Below are 10,463 nucleotides of genomic sequence, written 5' to 3'. Positions count from 1 at the left end.
TTGTAGGTGCCAATCATATCCTAGATTGCTATAGGCAATTAGGACTTGTATGTGATGCGCATAGCGTCAGTTTTCACATGATTGTAGTACTAGAACGTCTATTATTGTTACACCGAGTGATGTTCATGTCAGAACATCTCTGCATGAACTCATGTGTCAACATGTGTTGATTAGCACTCGATATGATATGTTTGCTTATATGAGATTATGTGATTATGGATGTCATGTGTTTATTTACGAAATATTGCAACGTATTGAATTCTTGAGATATTGTAGGCTACGGTAAGTATTTTATTACTATACATAGTATGTATATTTTGAAAATTATACTTGTTTTACAGCGAGGGGTTATTATATTTTCGAAAAGGTTTTTACAAATCTTTATTAGGCCCACTCACCCTTGTTTCTCATACGTGATGTTAGAGCATAAGTAAAGTACAGTAAAGTAAGATGAGAATTATACCATTGAAGGTAACCACCTATACCAAGATTTGCCAAAAATTTTCGTCGACATGAAAGCTCAGCACTAAAACCTGGAGGGGCAGACTTTAGTTGTTACACATACAAGAGAAATTTCAGTTGAGGGAAACACAAATTAATTTCAAGTCCCAACCAAGATGAACGTGATTTAAAGACTAATTATAAAAAGAGAACTTACAAGTATGTCTTTGTTCAAAATCTGCAATCATACCACAGAAATCATGCAGCTCTCTCGTTGAGTTCGCAGGGCCGACGATTGTGGCCAACACTGTTACAAATGCTACATTTTTAGGAATTTTCAACTATCTCAATCGATGAAGGCTCACGCCGCGTGGAGTTAGATTCCTTTCTCCCTTCGACTTTGATGGACGACCTTTATGAGCTTGAATAGTAGGCTCAAGAATTAGAGGAAGAGAAGCACAAAGAAATTGGGTTAGCGGCCCTTTGGTGCCTTCTTTTTCAGAAATGGCATTTTTTCCGTACTTTGATTTAAACTCTGCCAGAATATCACTTATTTCATCTCTATCACCATCCAAGTTAACATCGCAAACATCACTAAACGATCTTGTATCAATCCTCCATTGCTCATGTAAGTCCTTTAATTGCAATTCACTTTTCATTTCTCTAATCATGTGTGCACAAGGAAGGCCCATTGTTTTTAAAAAATGGCCTTTACACCGAGATAAAACATTAGTGGATTTTGCTAATCCATATTTGCTTATGTAACTTATCCAATGCAAACATAGATACATGAGTAACAAGTTCTTTAAAAAAGGGAGTTCAAAGTCTATGTGACATATGAATCTTCTCAATTGAGAGTCAAACCTTGATTTCTTAAAATTGATTTTCAATAGGAAGACAAATCTTTTCTCGCACCTCACGAAGGCCTCCAGTTGAAACTTGAAGATACTTCTTTAACATTGCATGTGCACCTTCTGCTCTTGAACTAACATGATTACCAAAGTACATAACCTGCTCAGTCCACGCACTTACAAATTTTTCTTTGAAAGGTAGCCATGTAGCTGTAATATTTACTTCAAAACAATTCCAAGTTTCGTTGAATGATGATTCATCAGGAGACTGTATTAAACTAGTCTAAGTGGATATGAAATTAACCCAATCATCTTCGTTTTCAAAATGAGACTTATAATTTGTAAGAATATTTTTCTCAATGTGCTAGACACATAAAATATTTGTAGCTCTAGGGAAGACACTTTCTATAGCTTTCATCAACGCCAATTCCCTATCTATTATAATCGCCTCTAGATGATTATCAATTCCCATGTGTTTACTAAACATTGTCAGCGCCCATACATAATCCTCTTCCTTTTCCTTTTGCATGACGGCAAAACAAGAATAAAATGAAACTTGAGACCCCAATGATATCCAACAATGGCATCTTGTACTTATTAGTCTTATAGGTGCAATCCATCACAAAAACATTTGAGTAGCTCTTAGTCAGTTCATTGAAATGGGATGGGTAAAGAACAAATAAGTCAAATGATCATTCTGATCATACTCAATGTTATAAGTGAAACCACCTTAACCAAGTTCGTCCAACAAGGCTTGAACAGTCGTACGTCTTCTTAAACTCTGCTTCATAATCTTATACCTTTCATTATAGACATGAGAAATTGCTTGAAGATTAGGATTACTTTGATGAATTACCCAAAAAAATTACAAAAAGGAAAAATTTTGCTCAGACTAAGAGAAAAAAAGTCTGAGGACGAAGAAATGGCTGACTTTATAAAGCAGCCATCGATTCTATATGGGGCTGGAGTCTTTTGCAGATATGCTTATGACTTTATAAAGCAGCCACCGATTCTATATGGAGCACAAAAGGTCTTTACAACTCCTTATAAATATTTACCCATATTTAAATCATCATACTTAGGGGGTGTATTTAATTGAGAATTTGAGAGACCTTAATGGATTTTGATGGAGTTTAATTGATTTGTAGAGATTTCATATAAAATTTTGATTCAATTCCCTCAAAATCTTATGGGGAGAGGTGAGATTTGTGGATGCTTAAAATACACTACGAAATCTCTCAAATTCCCTCTAATTCCTCAACTTTCTCAAATTCTTTAAAATCAATTTCTAATTGAATACATCTGGAATGTTATAAACTTCTTTAAAATCCTAATTGAATACACCCGAATTTCTAAGAATTTTAATAAACTATTTTAAAATCCTGATTGAATACCCCTAAATTCATTAAAATAATTAAAATCTCTCAAAATCTCAATTGAATACACTCCTCTTAATGAGGTTTTCAAGGTTGTAGACATCAAAAGTAATATAAGGGTAAAATTTGAAATCAAATTAAAAAAAAATCAAAATAGATGAATTAAAAATATAGATAGAGTGTAGATTGAGATTTTAAAAGTGTCAATAACAGCTCTATAAATAAAATCCAATATCAGTCATTCTTACTTTACCATTCAGTACTTTTGTGAACTAACGCTCCCAGCACAAGGTTCTCTTCTCCGCGTTTGTTTACAATTTGAAAAAAGAAAAGAAAAGTAAAAGAAAAAAAGAAAAAAAGGATTGCTGAAGAAGGAAGAGTCGTAGACGTTGCAGTGGTGGCTATGGTATATATATAAAATAAAAAATATATATGTGCAACAGTGCAAGTGTGAAAGGGAAAGGGATTTCGTGAAAACCTTGTCCTTGTGAGCCTCTTTTTTTCACGTAACCAATCCCTTTCGATTACCTCTCTTCCGCTTCCTCCTCTTCCTCCTCAGTTGTGAAAGTCTTTGTCCTCGATTATATTTGTTTGAGGGTTGATCATCGAGAAGAATTCGAGCCCCCCTCGACAAATTTCTGATGTGATTTTGGCTGCTTTTCAAGAATTGGCGGTACGTCATGCTCTTCTTCCCCTTTTTTTTCGTTAATCTTTTGTGGGTTGTTGAGAATTGGGTTAAATTTTATAGATTTGGAGGTGGGTCTGTGATAATTTGAGGTTTTTCTCGAGGCTGAAGATCTATAAATCGGGAATTTTCCAGTTGATTGCAGGTTATTCTACAAAAGTGGTTTGCTCGCTCAATTCAATTGCTTGGAGGTCAGCGGTATCGGATTTTGTGGTCGAGCATCGTCGTCTGGTTTGAGATAAGATGAGTTCGAGTATCGCTGAAGGTTTGGTTCATCAGGGCAAGCTTTTGGTTCGTATTGCTGAGAATGGGCATTCATTTGAGCTCGATTGTGAAGACAGCACACCGGTGGAGGCAGTTATGCGGTATATTGAATCCATGGCTGGGATTAATCTCAATGACCAGCTTGTTTTGTGTTTGGATATGAAGCTTGAGCCACAGAGGCGGCTTTCGGCTTATAAGCTTCCAGCTGATGGTCGGGAAGTGTTTATATTCAATAAAGCAAGGCTGCAGCCTAATTCTCCGCTCCCTCAGCCCGAGCAAGTTGATATTCTTGACATTGCTGACCCCAAATCGCCTTCAGCTTCACATGACCCTCACCCTTTGGATGATGTTTCAGACCCTGCTTTGAAGGCCTTGCCTTCTTATGAAAGGCAATTTAGGTACCACTACCACAAGGGTCATGCAATTTACAGTCGTACGCAAGTAAAATATGAGAACTGTGAGAGGCTTTTGAGGGAGCAAAAGGTTCAAGAAAGGGCAGTGGAGGTTGCTAGGGGCAATTTGGATCAATATTATAAAATGATAAACCAAAACTATACAGAATTCATGAAGCGTTATTCACAACAGCATCGAAGTCATTCTGATGTTTTGACCAATCTTGGGAGGGATGTAGAAAAACTGAGATCTATCAAGCTTCACCCTGCATTAGAGACTGCCACTCGGAAGTGCTTATCGGATTTTGTGAAGGAAGAGAACTTGAGGAAAGCGGGAGAAATTTGTAGCAGTTCCCACAGGCAGTTTGAGAATAAGGTTTCACAGTTTAAACAGATGTTTAGTGAGGTAAAGGGGAAAGTCGAAGAATTGTTTTCTAATAGGGCTTCATTGCCTATTAGGAATTTGGAAATCGCGATTAAGGAGCACCAAAGATATATTCATGAGCAAAGGAGTATCATGCAATCTTTGAGGTTGGTTTTTTTTTTTTTTTTTTTTTTCCGGTCATAGTTATGCAGTATCAGATATCTGGTTTTCGTCTATTTGTCTTTCTAACTTCCTCCGTCAAGTTTCTTTGGGATCATTTGGAGATTACTTAAGAATGCTCATTTATCATTTTAAAACTTTGTTGTTGCTGAAAACCAAATCGGTTTTTAGAATTTATCATTTTGTTAGCAATTACGTTGCATGAGTAGTATTGCAGCATATTTCATGTTAAGAACATTTTGTAGACAGGATTCCAGATATAATTTAGAGGTTTGTATGTGTGGTTTCATGTTCACGTATGCATCATATGTTCGTTGTAGGCGTTGTTTTAGTTTACTCTCCTGGTCTGCTACCCTTGAGCTCTTCAGTGTTCCTCGACTGAATTGTACAGAGATACAAGTTCATCCTGTTGTTTTTTGACTTCTGGTGCTTTTAAGGTTGTCTGTTGGCTTTATTATCATCATTAGATAATACGGTTAGTTCAAATGCCCATCTTTTGGGGATACTGAGATGCTGATAAGGAGAGATGGAAAGGAAATGAATGGAGTTTGTGTAGCTACTCATGCCAGGGGCAAAATATGGGGGCAAATAAAATTACTCACATTTGTATTTTTCTCTTAAAGCAAACAAGTACCACTAGATAAGTGCTTAAAGCCTTAACCTAATGAAGTAGAAGTAGATGAGTTAGTGATGCAGGACAACCTCAATTAAGGGAGGATGTCAGTCTAATTTGAGTGTTGTTGACTTATGAATTGTAGAAAGAAGGTACAGTGGAAATCATAAAGAAATAAATGAAAAGTATGAGAAAAGGATGGAAACTACTAGCATCACACCAGTAGGGTTTGTAGGAATCACTCCTACAGGACTAAGGCATCACACCGAGGGTTAGGTTGCATCACAAAACCTAGAGAGAAGCAAAGCTCCAACAATTTTTAATTCAATCGTCCAAAACTGTCTCCAAAGAGTTACAAGGATGTAATATAAAGACCTTAATCGAATCCTGTTCTCCATCAGTTAGGTAACAAAATCCTTGTCAGTAACTCTAGAAGTAAAAGATTAAACATCCTTGTCACCAATTCCCAATCCTGTTCTCCATCAATTAGGTATCAAAATCCGAAGCCATAAGGTGGTTGAGTTTTCATCAGAAGTTACCTCATATTTTCACTAGATCAATTTTCCTCCTACGATGCTATGCATTAGCTTCAAAGCTCAAAACCTTCTAATGATTAATGACTAGTTTATCTTATGAAATGATAAGAAAGGGTTGAGCAAAAGACTCTTTTCAATGAAGAGGCCTTTCTGCTCAATTTGTTCTTGCGGAGGTTGGGGAAAGCATTATATGAATGGAAATTTTGTAGGTAATAAAAATTTGTAAAATGTTTGTATTTTAATGTGGGTGGGAAAATAGGACAAGTGAAGGGAATAGCAGAACTCAATTGTTATTGTTTGTGGCTGTCCTTTTGTTTGAGTATGGTAACATTCAGGAAGTGGCTATTCTCTTTATTTGTATATGCACAACTTGTATTTTGTTGAATGATTTTAGCCATTTGATGTACTCGTACACCCGTTAGAGTGGAAGCATATCATAATAGATACGAAGCTTACCAGATCGTAAACCTCCAGGACTACTAAAGGTTTCTGAATATTATGGTCTTTGGGATCACGACTCTCAATTTCATTACTGCACTTAGATGCACAATTGTCTGCTGTGAAATACTAAATTAGTTATATTATTTTTAAATATACTAACCAGTTATAATTCATGCAGCAAAGATGTAAATACTGTCAAGAAACTCGTGGACGATTGCTTGTCTTGCCAATTGTCTTCGTCACTTCGTCCTCATGATGCAGTTTCAGCCTTGGGCCCTATGTATGATGTCCATGACAAAAATCACCTGCCTAGGATGCAGGCTTGTGATCACGCAATTTCCAAGCTCCTCGACTTCTGCAAGGATAAAAAGAATGAAATGAACGTATTCCTCCATAGATTTATGCAAAAGATAACATATATTTCTTACTTCATCAAAGATGCAAAATTACAGTTTCCTGTTTTTAGAGAGGCAATGGTCCGTCAGGAGGATCTATTTTTGGACTTAAAGTTGGTCCGCGGGATCGGCCCTGCATATAGAGCCTGCTTAGCAGAAATAGTCAGACGAAAGGCTTCATTGAAGCTTTACATGGGGATGGCTGGACAGTTGGCTGAAAGACTTGCGACAAAGAGGGAGACTGAAGTCAGGAGACGGGAGGAGTTTTTGAGAACTCACAGTTTATACATACCCAGGGATGTATTAGCATCCATGGGACTATATGATACCCCTAATCAGTGTGATGTCAACATAGCTCCTTTTGATACTAGCTTGCTTGATATTGAGATTTCAGACATTGACCGTTATGCACCTGAGTACTTGACTGCACTGTCTTCAAAGAGTGCGTTTAGAGGTTCAAATTCTATGTCGAATGAAACTTGTCATTCGGTTGATGCTGATGAGAGTACATTGGATAACTTTGAGAATTGCGACTCTGAGGAGCTACTTGAAGGCTGTGGGTTGGTAGAGATTGCTGGAACAGGTAAGTTGGAAGTTGAGAATGCAAAACTGAAAGCAGAACTGGCGTCTGCTATAGCTGTGATTTGTTCATTCTGGCCTGAAGTAGACCTTGAATCATTGGATGATAGTAAAGTGGATAATTTATTGAAGGATGCCGCAGCGAAGACAGCTGAAGCCTTGCACCTGAAAGATGAATATGGAAAGCATCTAAAATCGATGCTCAGGGAGAAGCAGATGCAGTGTCTTTCATATGAGAAACGCATTCAAGAACTTGAACAGAGATTGTCTGATCAGTATTCGCAAAGCCAGAAGATTTCAAATGATAAGGATGCCTCTGAATTTGGAATTTTGTCTGATAAGGTTGAGATCTGCAAGCAAGAAGGTGGTAGGGGAGTCCATATGCCTTGCTCATCTAATACTGATCCCATGGATGAGGTTTCCTGCATCTCTAGTGTTTTTGATGCAAAACTGGGTCTGTTCAATGTGCAACCTGGAAAAATGAGAGATGGGGTAGATGAAAATATGATGGATTCTTCTGCAGTACGAAATCATCTAATGGATTCATCCATGCAAGAGCTACAGCGTGAAGAACTGCTAGCCAGTGGTAAAGATGGAAAAGATAAGATGGAGGGGCAGCTGGGCATGTCACTGACAAACAGTTCTACTGCTGAAAGCATGCCTGAACCTCTTACTGTTATACCATGTGAAACAGCAGTTGACCCAGGCTTGGACACCAAAGTCAGTGCGGAGCTGTTACTGGAATTGCAAACTGCACTTTCAGAGAAGTCAAACCAGTTGAGTGAAACAGAAATTAAGCTTAAAGCTGCTATGGAGGATGTTTCTATGCTTAAGAGGGAATTGGACACAAATCGGAAACTCCTTGACGAATCTCAGGTCTGACTCAACCACTTTTTTTTTTATGTTTTCTTTCGAGAGATTATTTCTCAGCAATTTTTAACTCATGCATCCGGCTGTTCTGTTCTTTGTTTCTTTTATAAATGCATTCTCTCTCTCTACGTCTCTCTCTCTCTCTCTCTTTCTCTCTCTCTCTCTCTCTCTCACACACATACACACACACATATCGAGTGTATTTGTGGGTGGCACATATTCTTTAGTCGGTGTTTCTTAGATGACTCTTATGTTGAAGTCACAGTGAACTTAATTCACCTGATTTATATTTTTCTTTTGAATATTTTTCAACATGACTGTTCAATAGAAGTTGGTATTTAAAAATGCTAAATTATGATCCCTAGCCTGCTTTTGTTTCCTTGAGAAGAATTCTTACAAAGAATGGTCGACTTTATTTCCCTAGAGTTCTTCCCTTTTTATCTATACATATTACATACTTAAAAAAAGCTGGATTATGCTGTTGTGGTAGATACTTTGTTGCACAGATACTTGAAAATTAGGGAAGGGTGCGTATTTGATACCTACACCCCTAGGATACTGTCCAACACGTTGGACACTCATTGGAGTATCGTTGACTTTTCTGATTTGTTGACTCTGGGATACAGCAACAATACTTTTACAGGCATGGATTATTCTGAAAATTTTCAAAATTTTTGGGGGTGTAGGAGGGATTGATTTGATTCTATGGATATAAATATTTGGTTTTATTAATTCTTAGCTCTTCCATATTTTGATTGTATATTTTCATGCTTTGCCCATGCCAGATGAATTGTGCGCACTTGGAGAATTGTTTGCATGAGGCAAGAGAGGAAGCTCAAACCCATCTTTGTGCGGCTGATCGTAGGGCCTCGGAGTATAGTGCACTGCGCGCATCTGCTGTGAAAATGCGTGGCCTTTTTGAAAGACTCAGGAACTGTGTTTATGCCCAGGGTGGGGTGGCTAGTTTTAATGAATCTTTGCGCAACTTTGCACAATCTCTGGGCAAGTAAGTTTTCCACACCACTAAAATTACTTTTATCTGTTTTGAACAAATTCTGTTATTCGTTTTGACCAAAAAAAAAAAAAAAAACAAATTTTATTATCTCAATTTCTCACTAATGCTTTGCTGACGCTATATCTCATGCAACCTGGATAGCATTCCTTCTGAAAGTGTACATAACCAGGTCATTTTAATGTGAAAAAGAAATGAAATAAGTACATTGGGGAGAAACCCCCGATGTCCCTGTTTCCGGGAGTTTTCGTGGGTACTTTCATTTAATGAATACTTTTAGATCAGTTATTGACATTGGGAGATGACTGTGATTTGGGCTTTGAATTGTTTCAGTTCTATTAACGACAATGAAGATGATGGTACTGTTGAATTTCGGAAATGTATTCGGGTCCTGGCAGAAAGGGTTGGTTTCTTGTCAAGGCACCGTGAAGAGCTGCTTGACAAGTATCCAAAGGTTGAAGCTGCAAATGAACAACTTAGAATAGAATTGGAAGAGAAGAAGGAGCTGGTTAAAACTTTGTATACTAAGCATCAACTTGAGAAGCAGGTAATTCATATTTTTTATTTTTTATTTTTGACAAACGATAGCATTGGTGGGTTAACTGGAGAAGCGGGTAATTGATAATAGAGGGATATTTTGATCAACAGAAAAGAAATATTTGTTACTTGGTACCAAGAAAAAGTAAAATAGTTTAATGTAATATTTTCTACGCATGGTTTAGTGACCTAAGCATCAACTGTGACCTGAATTCTGTTCCGGCTGAATGATGAATTAACGGGTGGTTAATTTTGCTGCAGGCAAACAAAGAGAAGATATCTTTCGGTCGCTTGGAAGTCCACGAGATTGCTGCATTTGTTCTAAACACATTTGGGCAGTACGAGGCAATTAATCGGAATTGCTCCAACTACTACCTGTCTGCTGAATCTGTAGCCTTGTTTACCGATCATCTCCCAAATCAACCTAACTACATTGTGGGACAAATTGTGCACATCGAACGGCAGACTGTGAAGCCATTGGCTCCTAGTTCAACCCGGTCTGAGCACGAGCTAACATCTGACACGGGAACCGACCGGTTGGCCTTGAATTCAGGATTGAACCCGTATGGTCTCCCAATCGGCTGTGAATACTTCGTAGTGACAGTAGCCATGTTACCTGGTACCACCACCATTCATACCCCGCCCCCTTCCTGATCCCTGCAGCGTAGGCAGATCGACGTGATGGAAGAATCCCAACTGTACATATGAATTTTACGTTTAAACATTTATATATCCTTCTAGCGGGAGATTGGCACTTTGATTTCTGTATATATCTAGCTATTTCCTACGAACATGTACAAAAATGTGAATAATTCTATTGAGTTTCTGTGAATGTCATCCCGGACAGGCTCCAGCGCTATTTGGGTTTTCGTGTTCAGTTTGCTGTTGCTTACTTTGGTCTTTCTGTTCTCGCTTTACTTTGTAAAA

General features: G+C 37.8%; 1 protein-coding gene and 1 pseudogene across 2 annotated transcripts; one reads left to right on the top strand and one right to left on the bottom strand.

Annotated features, from left to right (window-relative positions):
• Positions 1-768: 768 nt before the first annotated feature.
• LOC148697319 (PKS-NRPS hybrid synthetase cheA-like) lies at positions 769-1,912 on the bottom strand (annotated as a pseudogene).
• Positions 1,913-3,094: 1,182 nt separating this feature from the next.
• Positions 3,095-10,413, top strand: LOC137722931 (autophagy-like protein). Of its 2 annotated transcripts, none has more exons than XM_068462058.2 (6): positions 3,095-3,341; positions 3,499-4,540; positions 6,322-7,993; positions 8,773-8,993; positions 9,333-9,546; positions 9,798-10,413. In XM_068462058.2, exons 2-6 carry the CDS (start codon positions 3,597-3,599, stop codon positions 10,188-10,190), a joined length of 3,444 nt encoding a protein of 1,147 aa, XP_068318159.2. In that variant the 5' UTR covers positions 3,095-3,341; positions 3,499-3,596; the 3' UTR covers positions 10,191-10,413. The 2 variants fall into 2 exon arrangements, with proteins under 2 accessions (XP_068318159.2, XP_068318158.2); XM_068462057.2 differs by having other exon boundaries at positions 3,489-4,540.
• Positions 10,414-10,463: the final 50 nt, after the last annotated feature.

This window comes from Pyrus communis, chromosome 4, assembly GCF_041283825.1.
Source record: "Pyrus communis isolate YQ-2024b chromosome 4, ASM4128382v1, whole genome shotgun sequence".
Lineage (NCBI taxonomy): Eukaryota > Viridiplantae > Streptophyta > Magnoliopsida > Rosales > Rosaceae > Pyrus > Pyrus communis.
The sequence above is the reverse complement of the archived record's forward strand: the minus strand, read 5'-3'. Positions and strand labels throughout refer to the sequence as shown.

Coding starts and splice junctions, on each gene's coding strand:
- LOC137722931 (XM_068462058.2), top strand. CDS start 3,597: ATGAGTTCGAGTATCGCTGAAGGTTTGGTTCATCAGGGCAAGCTTTTG. Junction 7,994..8,772: donor AACTCCTTGACGAATCTCAG/GTCTGACTCAAC, acceptor TGCCCATGCCAG/ATGAATTGTGCGCACTTGGA. Junction 9,547..9,797: donor AGCATCAACTTGAGAAGCAG/GTAATTCATATT, acceptor ATTTTGCTGCAG/GCAAACAAAGAGAAGATATC.